General features: G+C 39.2%; 1 protein-coding gene across 4 annotated transcripts in view; it reads right to left on the reverse strand.

Moving 5' to 3' along the window:
- CFAP61 (cilia and flagella associated protein 61) overlaps positions 1–19,260 on the reverse strand; it is a 406,566-nt gene that overhangs the window by 336,694 nt on the left and 50,612 nt on the right. For all 4 annotated transcript variants that reach the window (XM_057502682.1, XM_057502680.1, XM_057502681.1 and 1 more), the window contains exon 7: positions 14,610–14,742. In XM_057502682.1, coding sequence (XP_057358665.1) covers positions 14,610–14,742 — 133 coding nt within the window. The remainder of the gene's footprint in view (positions 1–14,609; positions 14,743–19,260) is intronic.

Below are 19,260 nucleotides of genomic sequence, written 5' to 3' on the forward strand. Positions count from 1 at the left end.
GTCTGAAAAATTGGTTGGTAGAATCTCAATGTTTTGAATTTACTGAGGCTCTTTTTGTGACCTAGTATGTGGTCTATTCTGGAGAATGTTCCATGTGCACTTGAGAAGAATATGTATCCTGTTGCTTTGGTGGGTAGAGTTCTATAGATGTCTATTAGGTCCATCTGTTCTAGTGTGTTGTTCAGTGCCTCTGTGTCCTTACTTATTTTCTGTCTGGTGGATCTGTCCTTTGGAGTGAGTGGTGTGTTGAAGTCTCCTAAAATGAATGCGTTGCAATCTATTTCCTCCTTTAGTTCTCTTAGTATTTGTTTCACATATGCTGGTGCTCCTGTGTTGGGTGCATATACATTTATAATGGTTATATCCTCTTGTTGGACTGAGCCCTTTATCATTATGTAATGTCCCTCTCTATCTCTTGTTACTTTCTTTGTTTTGAAGTTTATTTTTTCTGATACTAGTACTGCAGCACCTGCTTTGTTCTCCCTATGGTTTGCATTAAATATCTTTTTCCATCCCTTGACTTTTAGTCTGTGCATGTCTTTGGGTTCGAGGTGAGTCTCCTGTAAGCAGCATATAGATGGGTCTTGTTTTTTTATCCATTTAGTGACTCTATGTCTTTTGATTGGTGCATTCAGTCCATTTACATTTAGGGTGATTATCAATAGGTATGTACTTATTGCCATTTCAGGCTTTAGATTTGTGGTTATCAAAGGTTCCAGAATTACTTTCCTCACTATTTAAGAGTCTAACTCAACTCACTTAGTATGCCATTACAAACACAATCTAAAGGTTCTTATCTATTTCTCCTCCTTCATTCTTTATATATTAGGTATCAAGTTCTGTACTTTTTGTCTATCCCTTGATTGACTTTGGGGATAGTCAATTTAGTTTTGCATTTGCCTCACAATTATCTGCTCCACCCTCCCTACCATGGTTTTACTATCTCTGGAGACAGCTATCCAACCCTAGAAACACTTCCATCTATAGCAGTCCCTACAAAATAGACTCCAGAGATGGCTTGTGGGAGGTAAACTCTCTCAGCTTTTGCTTATCTGGAAGTTGTTTAATCCCTCCTTCAAATTTAAGTGATAATCTTGCCAGAGAAAGTAATCTTGGTTCCAGGCCCTTCTGCTTCATGGCATTAAAAACATTATGCCACTCCCTTCTGACCTGTAGCATTTCTGCTGAGAAGTCTGATGTTATCCTGTTGGGTTTTCCTTTGTATGTGATCTCGTTTCTGCCTCTGGCTGCTTTTAACAGTCTGTCCTTATCCTTGATCTTTCCTTTTAATTACTATGTGTCTTGGTGTTGTCTTTCTTGGGTCCCTTGTGTTGGGAGATCTGTGGATCTCCATGGCCTGACAGACTATGTCCTTCCCCAGATTGGGGAAGTTTTCAGCAACTACCTCCTCAAAGACACTTTCTATCCCTTTCTCTCTGTCTTCTTCTTCTGGTATTCCTATAATGCGAATATTGTTCTGCTTGGATTGGTCACACAGTTCTCTCAATATTCTTTCATTTTTAGAGATCCTTTTTTCTCTCTGTGCCTCAGCTTCTTTGTATTCCTCTTCTCTAGTTTCTATTTCGTTTATTGTCTCCTCCTCCATATCCAACCTGCTTTTAATACCCTCCACCATGCTCTTCAATGATTGGATCTCCGACCTGAATTCATTCCTGAGTTCTTGGATGTCTTTCCGCCCCTCCATTAGAATGTTGGTGATTTTTATTTTGACTTCCTTTCAGGAAAAGTCACGAGGCCCATATCATTTAAATCTTTCTCGGGAGTTGTATTAATAATTTTACTCTGGACAAGGTTCCTTTGGCGTTTCATGTTTGTATATGGCGCCCTCTAGTGTCCAGAAGCTCTATTCTGGAGCTTCTCAGCCCCTGACACAATGTTGGGCATCACAGGGGAGTGGTACTGGTGCCTGGGGGGAGGAAAGAGCTGTTCCCCACCTCCTGGCTCTTGTGCCTGTCTCCATTGCCTGGGCCAGTGGGCCAGTCACACAGGTAAAAGATTTTGTCCAAGAGCAGCCGGATATGGATCCCTGCACTCCACAAGCAGCCAGAATCCCAGTCCCCCCAGGAACTCTGCCTGTATTAACTTTCCAACCCAGTAGTCATTCGAGTCTCATGAAATCACCATGAAATGTAGGTTTGTGCTCCCAGCACAGATATCTGGAGCTAGGTATTCAGCTGTCCCAAGCCTTCCACTCCCTCCCTGCTCCATTTCTCTCCCTCCTGCCAATGAGCTGGGATGGGGGAGGGGATCAGGTTCCACGGAGCCACAGCTCTGGTACGTTACCCCGTTCTGTGAGGTCTGCTCTTTTCTCCAGGTGTGTGCAGTCTGACCCATCCTCTTTCCTGTTGTTCTCTCAGGATTTGTTGTGCCAATTAAATTTTCTAATTGTATCCAGTTTTAGGAGGAAGCCTCTGTCTCTCCTCTCACACCGCCATCTTTCCACACATTTTTTAATATGATTATTTGCTTTTTGGGTGTTGAGGCATGTGTGTTCTTTACATATTTTGAATGTTAACCCCTTGTCAGATGTGTCATTTAGAAATATATTCTCCCATACTGTAGGATGTCTTTTTGTTCTGCTGATGGTGTCCTTTGCTGTACAGAAGCTTTTTAGCTTGATATAGTCCTACTTGTTCATTTTTGCTTTTGTTTCCCTTGCCCAAGAAGATGCGTTCAGGAAAAAGTTGCTTTTGTTTATATTCAACATATTTTTGACTGTTTTCTTCTAAGAGTTTTATGTTTTCAGGACTTACATTCATGTCTTTGATCCATTTTGAGTTTACTTTTGTGTATGGGGTTAGACAATAATCCAGTTTCATTCTCTTGCATGTAACTGTCCAGTTTTGCCAACACCAGCTGTTGAACAGGCTGTCATTTCTCCATTGTGTATCCATGGCTCCTTTATCATATATTAATTGACCATATATGATTGGGTTTATCTCTGGGCTCTCTAGTCTGTCCCATTGGTCTATGGGTCTGTTCTGGTACCAGTACCAAATTGTCTTGTTTACTCTGGCTATGTAGTAGAGATTGAAGTTGGGAGCATAATCCCCCCACTTTATTCATCCTTCTCAGGATTGCTTTGGCTATTTGGGCTCTTTTGCGGTTCCATGTGAATTTTAGAACTATTCATTACAGTTTGTTGAAGAATGCTGTCAGTATTTTGATAGGGACTGCATTGAATTTGTAGATTGCTTTAGGAAGGATGGCCATTTTGACAATATTAATTCTTCCTTTCCATGAGCATGGAATGTGTTTCCATTTATTGGTTTCTTCTTTAATTTCTCTCATGAGGGTCTTGTAGTTTTAAGAGTATAAGTCTTTCACTTCCTTGGTTAGGTTTAGTCCTAGGTATTTTATTATTTTTGATGCAATTGTGAATGGAATTGTTTTCCTGATTTCTCTTTCTGCTAGTTCATCATTAGTGTACAACAAATTCCTGTGTATTAATTTTGTATCCTGCAAGTTTGCTGAATTCAGATATTACATCCAGTAGTTTTGGAGCAGATTATTTAGTGTTTTTTATGTAGAATATCATGTCATCTGCAAACAGGGATAGGGTAACATCTTCCTTGCCAATCTGGATGCCTTTTATATATTTGTGTTGTCTGATTGCCATGGCTAGGACCTCCAGAACTATGTTGAATAAAAGTGGGGAGAGTGGGCATCCTTGTCTTGTTCCCAATCTTGAAAAGCTTTCAGCTTCTCACTGTTAAGGACGATGTTGGCTGTGGGTTTGTCATATATGGCCTTTATTACATTGAGGTACTTGCCCTCTACATCCATTTTGTTGAGAGTTTATATCATGAATGATGTTGAATTGTTGCATGGTTTTTCACCATCTATGGAGATGATCATGTGGTTTTTGTCCTTCTTTTTGTTGATGTGGTGGATGATGTTAATGGACTTTCAAATGTTTTACCATCCTTGCAACCCTGGGATGAATCCCACTTGATCATGATGGATGATCATTTTGATGTATTTTTGAATTCAGTTTTCTAATATTTCGATGAGTATTTTTGTATCTATGTTTATCAGGGATATTGATCAGCAGTTTTCTTTTTTTGTGGTGTCTTTGCCTGGTTTTGGTATTAGAGTGATGTTTGGAATATTAGAGTGATGTTTGGAATGAGTTTGGAAGTATTCAATCTTCTACTTTTTGGAAAACTTTAAGGAGAATGGGTATTAGGCCTTCACTAAATGTTTGGTAAAATTCAGCAGTGTAGACATCTGGTCCCACAGTTTTGTTCTTAGGTAGTTTTTTTTATTACCAATTCAATTTTGTTGCTAGTAATTGGTCTGGTCAGATTTTCTGTGTTTTTCTGGGTCAGCCTTGGAAGGTTGTATTTCTCTAGAAAGTTGTTCATTTCTTCTAGGTTATCCAGTTTGTTAGCATATAATTTTTCATAGTGTTGTCTCATAATTCTTTGTACTTTTGTGTTGTCTGTAGTGATTTTTCCTTTCTCATTTTTGATTGTTTATGTGTATAGACTCTCTTTTTTCTTGATAAGTCTGTCTAGGGATTTATGTATTTTGGTTTTTTTCCTGAAGAACCATCTTCTGCTTTCATTGACTCTTTCTATTGTTTTATTCTTCTTGATTTTATTTATTTATGCTCTAATATTTATTATGTTCCTCCCTCTGCTGTCTTTGGGCCTCATTTGTTCTTCCTTTTCTAGTTTCATTAATTGTGAGTTTAGACTGTTCATTTGGGATTGTTCTTCTTTCCTGAGGTAGGCCTGTATCACAATATATTTCCCTCTTAGCACGTCCTTCGCTGTGTCCCACTGATATGGTGTTGTTAAATTATTGTTGTCATTTGTCTCCATATATTGCTTGATCTCTGTTTTTATTTGGTCATTGATCCGTTGATTATTTAGGAGCATGCAATTAAGTCTCCATGTGTTTGTTGGCTTTTTCATTTTCTTTGTGTAATTTATTTCTAGTTTCATACCTTTGTGGTCTGAGAAGCTGTTTGGTACAATTTCCATCTTTTTTAATTTACTGAGGCTTTTTTGTGGCCTAGTATATGATCTAGTCTTGAAAATGTTCCATGTGCACTTGAAAAGAATGTGTATCCTGTTGCTTTTGAATGGAGTGTTCTGTAGATTTCCGTTAGGTCCATCTATTCTAATACATTGTTCAGTGCCTCTGTCTCTTTACTTATTTTCTGTATGGTTGATCTGTCCTTTGGAGTCAGTGGTGTGTTGAAGTCTCCTAAAATGAATGCTTTGCATTTTATTTCCCCCTTTAATTCTGTTACTATTTGTTTCACATATGTAGGTGATCCTGTGTTGGGTGCATAGATATTTATAATGGTTATAGTGTCTTGATCAACGGACCTCTTTATCATTATGTAATATCCTTCTTTGTCTCTTGTTACTTTCTTTGTTTTGAAGTCTATTTTGTCTGATACAAGTACTTCAGCTCCTGCTTTTTTCTCACTATTAGTTGCATGAAATATCTTTCTCCATCCATTTACTTTCAGTCTTTGTATGTCTCTGTGTTTGCAGTGAGTCTTTTGTAGGCAGCATATAGATGGGTCTGGTTTTTCTATCCATTTAGTGACTCTATGTCTTTTGATTGGTGCATTCAGACCATTTACATTTAGGGTGATTATCGATAGTTATGTACTTATTGCCAATGCAGGCTTTAGATGCATGGTTATCAAAGGTTCAAGGGTAATTTGAAATCATATGGGGATCTTTTAAAAAACACTGATTGTATTCTACCCCAAAATATTGAGTACATGGGTCTAAGTACATCCTAGCATCAGGATGTTTTTTAAGATTAAGATATAATTCACCTACCATAAAAAGAAAAAATTTTAAAGTATATAGTATCTGTGTTTTTTTGTTTTTTAATATATTCACAAAGGTATACACCATCACCAGTATCTAATTTCAGAATATTTTCATCTCCTGCCAAAAGAAACCCCCACACCTATTATTGGTCCCTCCCAGCCTCCTCTTTCCACACCCACTAAAGTGTTTTCTCTCTGGACTTGCCTGTTCTGGGCTTTCATATAAGTGGATTTCATGCTGTATGTGGTCTTTATGTCTGAGTGCCTTCACTTAGCATAATGTTTTCAAGGTTTAAACACATAACATGTACCAGTACTTCATCTCCTTTTATTTCCTAATATTCCATTGTATGGATATACTACCCTTTTTATCAGCAAATATGGACATTTGGGCTCTTTCCACTTTTTGACTATTATAAATTATGCTGCCATCAACATTTGTGTACATGTTTCTCTGTGTACATATGTTTTTACTTCTGGGAGTGGAACTGCTGGGTCAAATGGTAATTCAAAGTTTCACTTTCTGAGGAAATTCCAGACTGTTTTCCAAAATGGCTACACCATTTTATAATCCCACCAGCAATATATGACAGTTCCAATTTCTTCACATCCTCTCCCAACACTTATATGAGGGTTTCAATTTTTCCACATCCTTTTCAACAGTAATTATTGTCCTCTTTTATTGTAACCATCCTCACAGGTGTAAAGTGGTACTTTATTGTGGTTTTGATTTGAATTTCTTTCCCTGATAACTAATGATGTCAATCATCATTTCACATACTTATTGGCCACTGTATATCTTTCTTGGAGGAATGTCTATATAAATCCTATGCCCACATTTCTCTTCGGTTATTGTCTCTTTATTGTTGTATGAGTTCTTTATATATTCTGGCTACAAGTTCTGTGGCATGAAGATAGTCTAAAAGCCTCTGTGATTCTTATATACAGTAAGCTTAAGAACCACAGACGTAGAATAAAGCCTCAAACTGATCATGTTATCAGAATAAGAGAACCCTTGATTCCAAGTTTTTCAAGAAAAGTAATATTCTTTAAATAGCTCTTACAGTGCTGTCAAATATATATGAGAAATGAGTGTGCAAAAAATGATGAATCCCTAAAAGAATCATCCTACAAGTAAAACTGCTAAATTCCCACCTTTGATTACTTTTCAATACACTGGCACAAAGATGGTCTCAAGAGTTGCAGAGATTGCCTGCTCACTGCTCTGGACAGAGATACACTAAAGCCAGTTCACTTGTCAGCTATTTTTTTTGTCTGTTCTCACCCTTTCCCTTTGGTGTGGACCTACAGGTCTATAACTGGCAAGCCAGAGGATGTGGGTTCCATGTTTCTTTACTCCCATACCTACCTCCCATCTCAGAAAAGCCTTCCTACATCAGGACACTTATAGGACATGTCTTGAGAAAGTGGTAACACCTGACATGCTCACAAGGGCCAGACTGGTAAGATGGGCCAAGGAGGGCCATAAAGCCTGGGGTGCAGAGGGAATGGTACCAGGCTCAAGGGTGCCTGCACTGTGTGCACTAACAGCCTCTCCAAAGATCCCATGCACTAGGGCCCTGACAAAAAGTAGGCCCAACTGGCAAGTTTTTGATTTTTCTAGAAAAGCTAGAAATACCAACTGTTGTATACACTATCCTAATTTTTAAATGTTAGCCACTAATACAATACAATTTAATTATATATAACCTAAATCAAGCCATAAGAAAACACTGGACAAATCCAAATTGAGAGACATTCCACAAAAAAGCTGACTTTTGCTCACTGTCATGAAAGACCAAGACAGACTGGTACAGACTGAAAGAGACTGAAGATAAATGACCTGAGTGCAACGAATGATCTGGATTTACTTCTGCTATAAAGGATATTATGATGACTGTCCATAAATTTGAACAAGGTCTGCAGATTAGATAACAGGATTGTAGGAATTGTAACTGCTTGACCTAATCACTATACTGCAGTTATATAAGAAAATTGCCTTGTTTTTAGGAATTATGCAGTGAAGTATTTCATGGTAATGGTGTGTTATATTTGCAACTTCTAACAGGTTCAGAAAAAAATTTAAATATCTAAATATAAATAAATATATAGAGAGAGCACAAGGAAAGAGAATGATAAAGCAAATGTAGTAAAATGTTAACATACAGTAAATTTGGGTACTTAAAAGTTTTCTATAAGTGTGAAATTTTGTTTGAAAAAAAGCTTTTAAAAAAGTTGCTTTCTAAGTCAAATAAATTCCTGCCAGCACAATGCTAGTTTGTGACCTTTAGCCTTTGGGACCTCAGGATCTCAGAAATCCCCAAGATACCCTTTGAGGATCTTTCTCTTCTACACTAACTTCAACCCCTACCTCCAGTGACAGGGCAAAGATCCACAGTAGACTAGGTATCTGGAAGGACCTCACAAAGACCTAGAAACCTAATGCCAGTTAATACCAGGAAAGGGGAATGATGTCACAGCTCAAAAGTGGGCCAGGGGAGAGGAACAAAGATGGCAGCATGAGTAGGACAGCAGAAATCTCCTCCCAAAAACATATATATTTTTGAAAATACAACAAATATAACTATTCCTAAAAGAGAGACCAGAAGATACAGGACAACAGCCAGGCTACATCTACATCTGCGAGAACCAAGCACCTCAAGCAGGGGGTAAGATACAAGCTGCGGCCCAGTGGGAACCGAGTGACACCCCTCACCCCAGCTTCCTGGTGGGAAGAGAGGAGATGAAGCAGGGAGGGAGAGAGAGCCCAGGACTGCTAAATACCCAGCCCTAGACATCCACACTGGGAGCACAGACACACAGTGCATATTGTGCTGGATACTAGGGAAACGGAACAGTAAAACATGTGAGCGGGTCCCCGCAGCCAGCACCCCAGGGACAAAAGAAAAGTGAGTGCTTTTTGAAAGTCTTAAGGGGACAGGGGCCTCATAGCTGGATGGAAGCATCTCAGCACACTCAGCCCAGTAGTTGGAAATCTTGGGGAACTCTGGGCACCCTAACCCACTGGGCAGCAAGGCAGCTCTGAGGTCCCTCATGGCGATAAACAGCCTCCCGCCCATTCCCCTTCTGACATGGCCCCGCCATAGCAGACTAGCAGCCTGAAAGTGGCCACCCCCACAACAACCTCACGGAGCTTACTCCACCACCCACGGGCAAGAATCAGAGATCCTGTCGGTGCACAACTGCCAGCACAAGCCTCTAGGGGTTACTGTTCTCCCAGGAGAGGAACAGGAAAAGCAAGCAGGAAGGGAGTTTGTTCTCCCAGCTGACACAAGTGCCATCTGCCCATCGCCATGAAAGGCAGAAGAATTTGATTCAGACCGGAATCTCACAGACATCCTTCCCTGAAAGGGAACCTAGGGAGATAGACCTAACCAATCTTCCTAACCAATCTTCAAAATAAAGGTCATAACCATGCTGATGGACTTGAAGAGAAATATGCAAGAGCTAAGGAGGGAGAATACAGAAATAAAACAATCTCTGGAAGGACTTACAAGCAGACTGGATGAGGTGCAAGAGACTGTTAATGGAATAGAAATCAGAGAACAGGAATGCAGAGAAGCTGATGCAGAGAGAGATAAAAGGATCTCCAGAAATGAAACAATACTAAGAAAACTGTGTGACCAATTAAAACAGAACAATATCCGCATTATAGGGGTACCAGAAGAAGAAGAGAGAGAAAAAGGGATAGAAAGTGTCTTTGAAGAAATAATTGCTGAAAACTTCCCCAAACTGGGGGAGGAAATAGCCTGTCAGACCACAGAAGCACACAGAACTCTGAACAGAAGAGACCTGAGGAGGACAACACCAAGACACATAATAAGTAAAATGGCAAAGATCAAGGACAAGGACAGAGTATTAAAGGCAGACAGAGAAAGAAAAAGATCACCTACAAAGGAAAACCCATCAGGCTATCATCAGACTTCTCAACAGAAACCTTACAGGCCAGAAGAGAATGGCATGATATATTTAATGCAATGAAACAGAAGGGCCTTGAAACAAGGTATCGAGCACGATTATCATTTAAATACGAAGGAGGGATTAAACAATTCCCAGACAAGCAAAAGTTGAGGGAATTTGCCTCGCATAAACCACCTCTACAGGGTATTTTAGAGGGACTGCTCTAGATGGAAGCACTCCTAAGGCTAAACAGATGTCACCACAGAAAATAACATCACAGCAAAGAAATAAGAACAATCAAATACTAACTAAAGGCAAAAAATAAAAACAACTACCCACAAAAGCAGTCAAAGAAAACACAAAAGAGCACACACACACACACACAAATAACACCTAACATACAAAAAATGGAGGAGGAGGAATAAGAAGGGAGAGAAATAAAGAATCATTAGACTGTGTTTATAAGAGTTCAATAAGTGAGTTAAGTTAGACAGTAAGAGAGTAAAGAAGCTAACCTTGAAACTTTGGTAACCATTAAACAAAAGTTTGCAATGGCAGTAAGTACATATATTTCAATAATCACCCTAAATGTAAATGCACTGAATGCACAAATCAAAAGACATAAAGTCACTAAATGGATAAAAAAGCAACACCCATCTATATGCTGCTTACAAGAGACTCACCTCAAACCCAAAGACATGCACAGACTAAAAGTCAAGGGATGGAAAAAGTTTTCACGCAAACAACAATGAGAAAAAAACAGGTGTTGCAGTACTACTACCAGAAAAAATAGACTTCAAAACAAAGAAAGTCACAAGATATAAAGAAGGACATTATATAATGATAAAGGGGTCAATCCAACAAGAGGATATAACCATTATAAATGTATATGCACCCAATAAAGGACCACCAACATATGTGAAACAAATAGTATCAGAATTAAAGGAGGAAATAGAATGCAATGCATTTATTTTAGAGGACTTCCACACACCACTCACTCCAAAGGACAGATCCATGAGACAGAAAATGAGTAAGAACACAGAGGCACTGAACAACACACTAGAACAGATGGACCGAATAGACATCTATAGAACTCTACATCCAAAAGCAACAGGATACACATTCTTCTCAAGTGTACATGAAACATTCTCCAGAATAGACCACATACTAGGCCACGAAAAGAGCCTCAGTTAATTCCAAAAGACTGAAATTCTACCAACAAAGTTCTCAGACCACAAAGGTATAAAACTAGAAATAAATTGTACAAAGAATGCAAAAAGGCTCACAAACACATGGAAGCTTCACAACATGCTCCTAAATAGTCAATGGATCAATGACCAAATCAATATAGAGATCCAGCAATATATGGAAACAAATGACAACAACAACACAAAGCCCAACTTCTGTGGGACGCAGCGAAAGCAGTCTTAAGAGGAAAGTATATAGCAATCCAAGCATACTTAAAGAAGGAAGAACAACTCCAAATGAATGGTCTAATGTCACAATTATCAAAATTGGAAAAAGAAGAACAAATGAGGCCTAAGGTCAGCAGACGGAGGGAAATAATAAAGATCAGAGAAGAAATAAATAAAATTGAGAAGAATAAAACAATAGAAAAAATCAATGAAACCAAGAACTGGTTCATTGAGAAATAAACAAAATAGAAAAGCCCTTAGCCAGACTTATAAAAATAAAAAGAGAATCTACACACATCAACAGAATCAGAAATGAGAAAGGAAAAATCACGACAGACCCAAAAGAAATACAAAGAATTATTAGAGAATACTATGAAACCCTATATTCTAAGAAGCTGGAAAACCTAGAAGAAATGGAGAACTTCCTAGAAAAATACAACCTTCCAAGTCTCACCAAGGAAGAAACAAAAAATCTAAGCAGACCAATTGCCAGCAAAGAAATTGAATCGGTAATCAAAAAACTACCCAAGGGCAAAACTCCCGGGCCAGATGGATTTACCGCAGAGTTTTATCAGACATACAGAGAAGACATAATACCCATTCTCCTTAAAGTTTTCCAAAAAACAGAAGAGGCGGGAATACTTCCAGACTCCTTCTATGAAGACAGCATCACCCTAATACCAAAACCAGGCAAAGACCCCACCAAAAAAGAAAATTACAGACCAATATCCCTGATGAATACTCAACAAAGTATTAGCAAACTGAATTCAAAAATACACCATGCATGAGCAAGTGGGATTCATCTCAGGGATGCAAGAACAGCACAACATTAGAAAATCCATCAACATCATGCACCACATAAACAAAAAGAAGGAAAAAAATCACATGATCATCTCTATAGATGCTGAAAAAGCATTCAACAAAATTCAACATCCATTCATTATAAAAACTCTCAACAAAATGGGTATAGAGGGCAAGTACCTCAACATAATAAAGGCCATATATGATAAACCCACAGCCAACAACATACTGAACAGTGAGAAGCTGAAAGCTTTTCCTCTGAGATTGGGAACAAGACAGGAATGCCCACTCTTCCCACTGTTATTCAACATAGTACTGGAGGCCCTAGCCATGGCAATTAGACAAAACAAAGAAATACAAGGAATCCAGATTGGTAAAGAAGAAGTCAAACTGTCACTATTTGCAGATGACATGATATTGTACATAAAAAACCCTAAAGACTCCACTCCAAAACTACTAGAACTGATATCGGAATACAGCAAAGTTGCAGGATACAAAATTAACATACACAAATCTGAGCCTTTCCTATACATTAACAATGAACTAATAGAAAGAGAAACCAGGAAAACAATTCCATTCACAGTAGCATCCAAAAGAATAAAATACCTAGGAATAAACCTAACCAAAGAAGTGAAAGACCTATACCCTGAAAACTACAAGACATTCTTAAGAGAAATTAAAGAAGACACTAACAAATGGAAACTCATTCCATGCTCTTGGCTAGGAAGAATTAATATTGCCAATATGACCATCCTGCCCAAAGCAATCTACAGACTTAATGCAATCCCTATCAAATTAACAACAGCATTCTTCAACAAACTGGAACAAATAGTTCTAAAATTCACATGGAACCACCAAAGACCCCGAATAGCCAAAGCAATCCTGAGAAGGAAGAATAAAGTGGTAGGGATCTCGCTCCCCAACTTCAAACTCTTGTACAAAGCCACAGTAATCAAAACAATTTGGTACTGGCACAAGAACAGACCCACAGACCAGTGGAACAGAATAGAGTCTCCAGACATTAACCCAAACATATACGGTAAATTAATGTATGATAAAGGAGCCATGGACATACAACAGGGAAATGACAGCCTCTTCAACAGCTGATGTTGGCAAAACTGGACAGCTACATGTAAGAGAATGAAACTGGATCACTGTTTAACCCCATACACAAAAGTAAATTCAAAATGGATTAAAGACCTGAATGTAAGCCATGAAACCACAAAACTCTTAGAAAAAACATAGGTAAAAATCTCTTGGACATAAACATGAACGACTTCTTCATGAACATGTCTCCCCAGGCAAGGGAAACAAAAGCAAAAATGAACAAGTGGGACTATATCAAGTTGAAAAGCTTCTGTACAGCAAAGGACACCATCAATAGAACAAAAAGGCATCCTACAGTATGGGAGAATATATTCATAAATGACAGATCCAATAAAGGATTGACATCCAAAATATATAAAGAGGTCATGCACCTCAACAAACAAAAAGCAAACAATCCAATAAAACAATGGACAGAGGAGCTGAACATACAGTTCTCCAAAGAAGAAATTCACATGAACAACAGACACATGAAAAGATGCTCCATATTGCTAGTCATCACAGAAATGCAAGTTAAAACCACAATGAAATATCACCTCACACCAGTAAGGATCGCCACCATCCAAAAGACAAACAACAACAAATGTTGGCAAGGTTGTGAAGGAAAGGGAACCCTCCTCCTACACTGCTGGTGGGAATGTAAATTAGTTCAACCAATGTGGAAAGTAGTATGGAGGTGCCTCAAAAAACTCAAAACAGAAATACCATTTGACCCAGGAATCCCGCTTCTAGGAATTTACCCTAAGAATGCAGCAGCTCAGTCTGAAAAAGACAGATGCAACCCTATGTTTATCGCAGCACTATTTACAATAGCCAAGAAATGGAAGCAACCTCAGTGTCCATCAGTAGATGAATGGATAAAGAAGATGTGGTACATATACACAATGGAATATTTTTCAGCCATAAGAAGAAAACAAGTCCTACCATTTGCAACAACATAGATGGAGATAGAGGGTATTATGCTCAGTGAAATAAGCCAGGCAGAGAAAGACAAGTACCAAATGATTTCACTCATCTGTGGAGTATAAGAACAAAGGAAAAACTGAAGGAACAAAGCAGCAGCAGAATCACAGAACCCAAGAAAGGACTTACAGTTACCAAAGGGAAAGGGTCCTTGGAGGATGGGTGGGAAGGGAAGGAGAAGAGGGGGGAGAAGAAATGAGGCCTTATGATTAGCATGTATAATGTGTAGGGGGCACAGGGAGGGCTGTGCAACACAGAGAAGAGAAGTAGTGATTTTACAGCATCTCACTATGCTGATGGACAGTGACTAATGGGGTATGTCGCGGGGACTTGCTGAAGGGGGGAGTCTAGTAAACATAATGTTCCTCATGTAATTATAGATTAATGATACCAAAATAAAAAAGAAAACAGAAAAATATGCAAGCAAAAAAAAAAGTGGGCCTGGCACGCAACCTGGACAGGCCCAGGGAAGCAGAGAAGGTGATGGCATCTCCAGGGGTGCCAGGCAGAAGCAGTAGCAACTTCACTCACGTATCTCATTTCTCTCACTAAGCATATCCCCAGGTGGATTAATCACCAACCTCACATATGACAGCATGATTCTCTTCATCTTGGGCTTCTATTAGTTCAGCCAAGAAGAACTCGCCATAAGTTTTCTTCAGAACTGTGTCATGGTGCATAAATATCGGCATGAGATCATCATGATCCTCTACCCTGTTGAACAGAAAGGCTTATGTTCAGTATTCATTCCTTTAGCAGTGCACTCACTATGTGTCAGACCCTGTACGGAATGCAAAAATACAGCAACATGTTTGTGAAATTAACTTACATTCTAAACAGAGAAGCAAGGCTCATAGGGATAATGGAATGCTTTCCTGAGATGACAGAAAGAGATGGTTGTAGAGCCATATTGTGAAGTCAGTTCAGCTGACTTATACCCTGCACTAAGTCAACATTCCCTTCAAAAATATTCCTTTATTTTGACATTCCTTTTGAAAACTGATAGCAGGAAGCATGAGCACAAACAGAAAAATTGAGATGAGACTTTGGTTCAAGGGCCAGAGGTCAACACTGTGGATCATGTGACCAGCTCTGCCACAATTCTTCCAGCACCCTGCTGGATCTGATCCCCCAATCCTGCCACAGCTTCACTCCCCAAGTCTAAATGCTTTAAACTGAACCCAATGCACTCTGGATAAAAATCTCCACCATGCCACCAGGATGAAAGCTTTACTTCTGGTGACACAGGCTCATCTGTGGAATGATGTTTGCTTTTCATCACTAATAAGCCTCTTGGGATACAAAATACATATATGAAAAACTAGGTCTCTGCTCTATAAAATCTCATAGCTAATGAGGAAGCTAGCTGACAGATGATGGTACCAAGGAGAAAACACAGAGATGATAACTAATGGGGATTAAACAAAGCTCCCCAGGTTGAACACTTTTCTTAACACCTCATCACCACTCTCTGGAAGGAGACAGCAAGGGATCTTTATCTAGGCAACAAGGATATTTGCTTGTTATAGTGTCAACCTAGCTATGATGTCATCACCACCCAGTCTTATTACACATGCCATGGCATCACAGGAATTCTCTAGTGGTGAATCTAAAATATCGGGCCAGAAACAAACACCAACTTTATTTTTAGGATGGATATGACTGTATTCTCATGCCTTAGCCATTCCATAAGTATTTCAGCTCTGTGCTAATTTTTAAAAGTAGTCCTTGGCCACTTGCCTGTTTTGTGTATATGTGACCAGTTTAAGAGTTACCGGTGGCCATCTGTGGCCAGATATACTGAGGCTCCAGAGTAAATGCACTGAAGGCTCCTGGTGCTGTTTAAAAAGATTGGAGAATAAATGACACAGTATAGTTGTCACAGCCTGGGCTAGGAAGCTGGGTGCCTGGGTCTGCACTTAACATCTATGACCTTGGACAAGTCACTTAAACTCTCTGTGTGACAATTCTCTCATCAGTCATAAAGACAGTAAATGTTAGGATAATATGTGACTTGTTATTGCTATTAACATTATTACTACTTAGGTCGGAAGGGTCAAGAATAGCAATTGAAGTGCAGCTCCAACCACAGCGATCCCATCAGATGCACACTTGCTCTGCTCAAAAAGAGCTCGCTGAGGCAAACTGCCATCTGCGGCAGACTGAGATAGACCACTGCCAGCAGACAGACAGAAAAGCAACCCTGCCAGTCTACCAACAACAACTGTGGCTCTACCAAAAAGGATAATCAGGCACTGGAAAGTAAAGAGTCATGAAGTTCTGGGCATCAGAGGATGCCTTTTTCATAAAATCATTACTTTCTAGACTAGGAAGCATAACAGGTCCACCTAATACAAAAGAATCACAGAAACCCTGACAAAAATGAGGAGGCAGAGGAATATGTTCCAAACAAAACTATAGAATAAGACACCAGAAAGAAGGCTAAATGAAACAAAGATCACTAATCTTATAGATAAAGATTTCCAAGCAACAGTCATAAATAATGCTCACTGATCTACAGAAAAGTATTGAAAAACACAGGGAGGACTTCATCAAAGAGATAGAAACATTGAAAAGAGCCATTCACAGCTGAGGAATACAGTAACTGAAGTGAAATATACAATGGAGGGAATGAATAACAGACTTCTGTGAGGAGAGAAGATAATCAATGAGATGTAAATTAGAGAACAGAAACATAAGAAAACTGAGGAACAGAGAGAAAAAAGAATTTCTAGAAATGAAATAATGATAAGAGAACTGTGTGACTGATCCAAACAAACAACATTTGCATAATAGAGGTATCAGAAGGAGAAGAGAAAGACAAAGGGATAAGAAGTCTCTTTGAAGAAATAATTCCTGGAAACTTCCACAATTTGGAGAAGGAAATAAGACACCCAGGTCATGGAACTTCAGAGAGCCCCTAACAAAAGGAGCCCCAGGAAGGCAAGACCATGACATATAATAATTAAAATGATAAAGATTAAAGATAAGGAGAATGTATTGAAAGCAGCCAGGGAGAAAAAAGATAACTATAAGGGAAACCCCATCAGTCTTTCAGCAAACTTCTCATTAAAGTCTTCACAGGGAGAGGATTAAATATAGCAGCATGGAGGCTTCCTCCTAAAACTGGATACAATTAGAAAATATAGTTGATGCAACTAATACTGAGAGAGCAACAGGAAAGGGGACAGTGCCAGAGTGCATACACCTGGAGAAAAGAGCAGACTTCACCAAACGGGGTAATGTACCAGAGCTGTGGCTCAATGGGACCTGAGCCCTTCCAACACCAGCTCACCGGTGGGAGGAAGAGAAACTGAGCAGGGAGGGAATAGAAGGCTTGGGACTGCTGAATACCTAGCTCTGGAGATCTGTGCTGGGAGCACAAACCTACATTTAATGGTGCTTTCATCATACTCTTCTGATTATGGGGTTGGAAAGCTGGGACAGGCAGAGTTCCTGGGGAGACTGGGATTCGGCTGCTTGTGGAAAGCAGGGATCCATATCCAGCTGCTCTTGTACAAAAGCTTATATCTGTGTGCTCTGCCCACTGGTTCAGGCAGTGGAGACAGGCACAATAGCCGGGAAGTGGGGAACAGCTCTTTCTTCCCACCAGGCACCAATACTGCTCTCCTGTGACCCCAAACATGGCTTCAGGGGCTGAGCAGCTACAGAACAGAGCTTCTGGACATGAGAGGGCACCATATACAACAATGAAACACCAAAGAAACCTGGTCCAGAGTAAAATTATTAATAAAACTCCCGAGAAAGATTTAAATGATATGGACCTCGTGAATCTACCTGAAAGAGAGTTCAAAATAAAAATCATCAACATGCTAATGGAGGTACGGAAAGACATCCAAGACCTCAGGAATGAATTCAGGTCGGAGATCCAATCATTGAAGAGCACGATGGAGGGTATTAAAAGCAGGTTGGATATGGTGGAGGAGATGATAAATGAAATAGAAACTAGAGAAGAGGAATACAAAGAAGCTGAGGCACAGAGAGAAAAAAGGATCTCTAAAAATGAAAGAATATTGAGAGAACTATGTGACAAATCCAAACAGAATAATATTCGCATTATAGGGATACCAGAAGAAGAAGACAGAGAAAAAGGGATAGAAAGTGTCTTTGAGGAGGTAGTTGCTGAAAACTTCCCCAATCTGGGGAAGGAGATAGTCTCTCAGGCTGTGGATGTCCACAGATCTACCAACACAAGGGACCCAAGGAAGACAACACCAAGACACATAGTAATTAAAATGGAAAAGATTAAGGATAAGGACAGACTGTTAAAAGCAGCCACAGACAGAAATAAGACCATATACAAAGGAAAACCCATCAGGCTAACATCATACTTTTCAGCAGATACCTTCTGTAACATCAGACTTCTATAAGCAACATACAGAAGGGATGCTGAGGCCAGAAGGGAATGGCATGATCTATTTAATGCCATGAAGCAGAACGGCCTGGAACCAAGATTACTTTATCCAGCAAAATAATCATTTAAATTTGAAGGAGGGATTAAACAATTTCCAGATAAGCAAAAGCTGAGAGAATTTACCTCCCACAAATCATCTCTATAGTCTATTTTGGAGGGACTGCTATAGATGGAAGTGTTCCTAAGCTTGAACAGATGTCACCAGAGGTAATAAAACCATAGCAAAGAAAGTAGAACACGTAATTACTAAGGAAATGCAAAATTAAATTAACTATCCCCAAAGTTAATCAAGGGATAGACAAAAAGTACAGAATGGAGGAGGAAGAAAAAGGAAGAGAAACAGAAAAGAACCTTTAGATTGTGTTTGTAACAGCATACTAAGTAAGTTAAGTTAGACTCTAAGACAGCAAGGAAATTAACCTTGAACCTTTGGTAACCACGAATCTAAAGCCTGTAATGGCAATAAGTACACAGCTATTGATAATCACCCTAAATGTAAATGCACTGAATGCCCCAATCAAAAGACACAGAGTCACTGAATGGATAAAAAAACAAGACCCATCTATATGCTACTTACAAGAGACTCACCTCAAACCCAAAGACATGCACAGACTAAAAGTCAAGGGATGGAAAAAGACATTTCATGCAAACAACAAGGAGAAATAAGCAGGTGTTGCAGTACTATTATTAGACAAAATAGACTTCAAAAAAAAGAAAGTAACAAGAGATAAAGAAGGACATTAAATAATGATAAAGAGGTCAATCCAACAAGAGGATATAACCATTATAAATATATA

Source organism: Manis pentadactyla, chromosome 5, assembly GCF_030020395.1.
Source record: "Manis pentadactyla isolate mManPen7 chromosome 5, mManPen7.hap1, whole genome shotgun sequence".
In the NCBI taxonomy this organism is placed as follows: Eukaryota; Metazoa; Chordata; class Mammalia; order Pholidota; family Manidae; genus Manis; species Manis pentadactyla.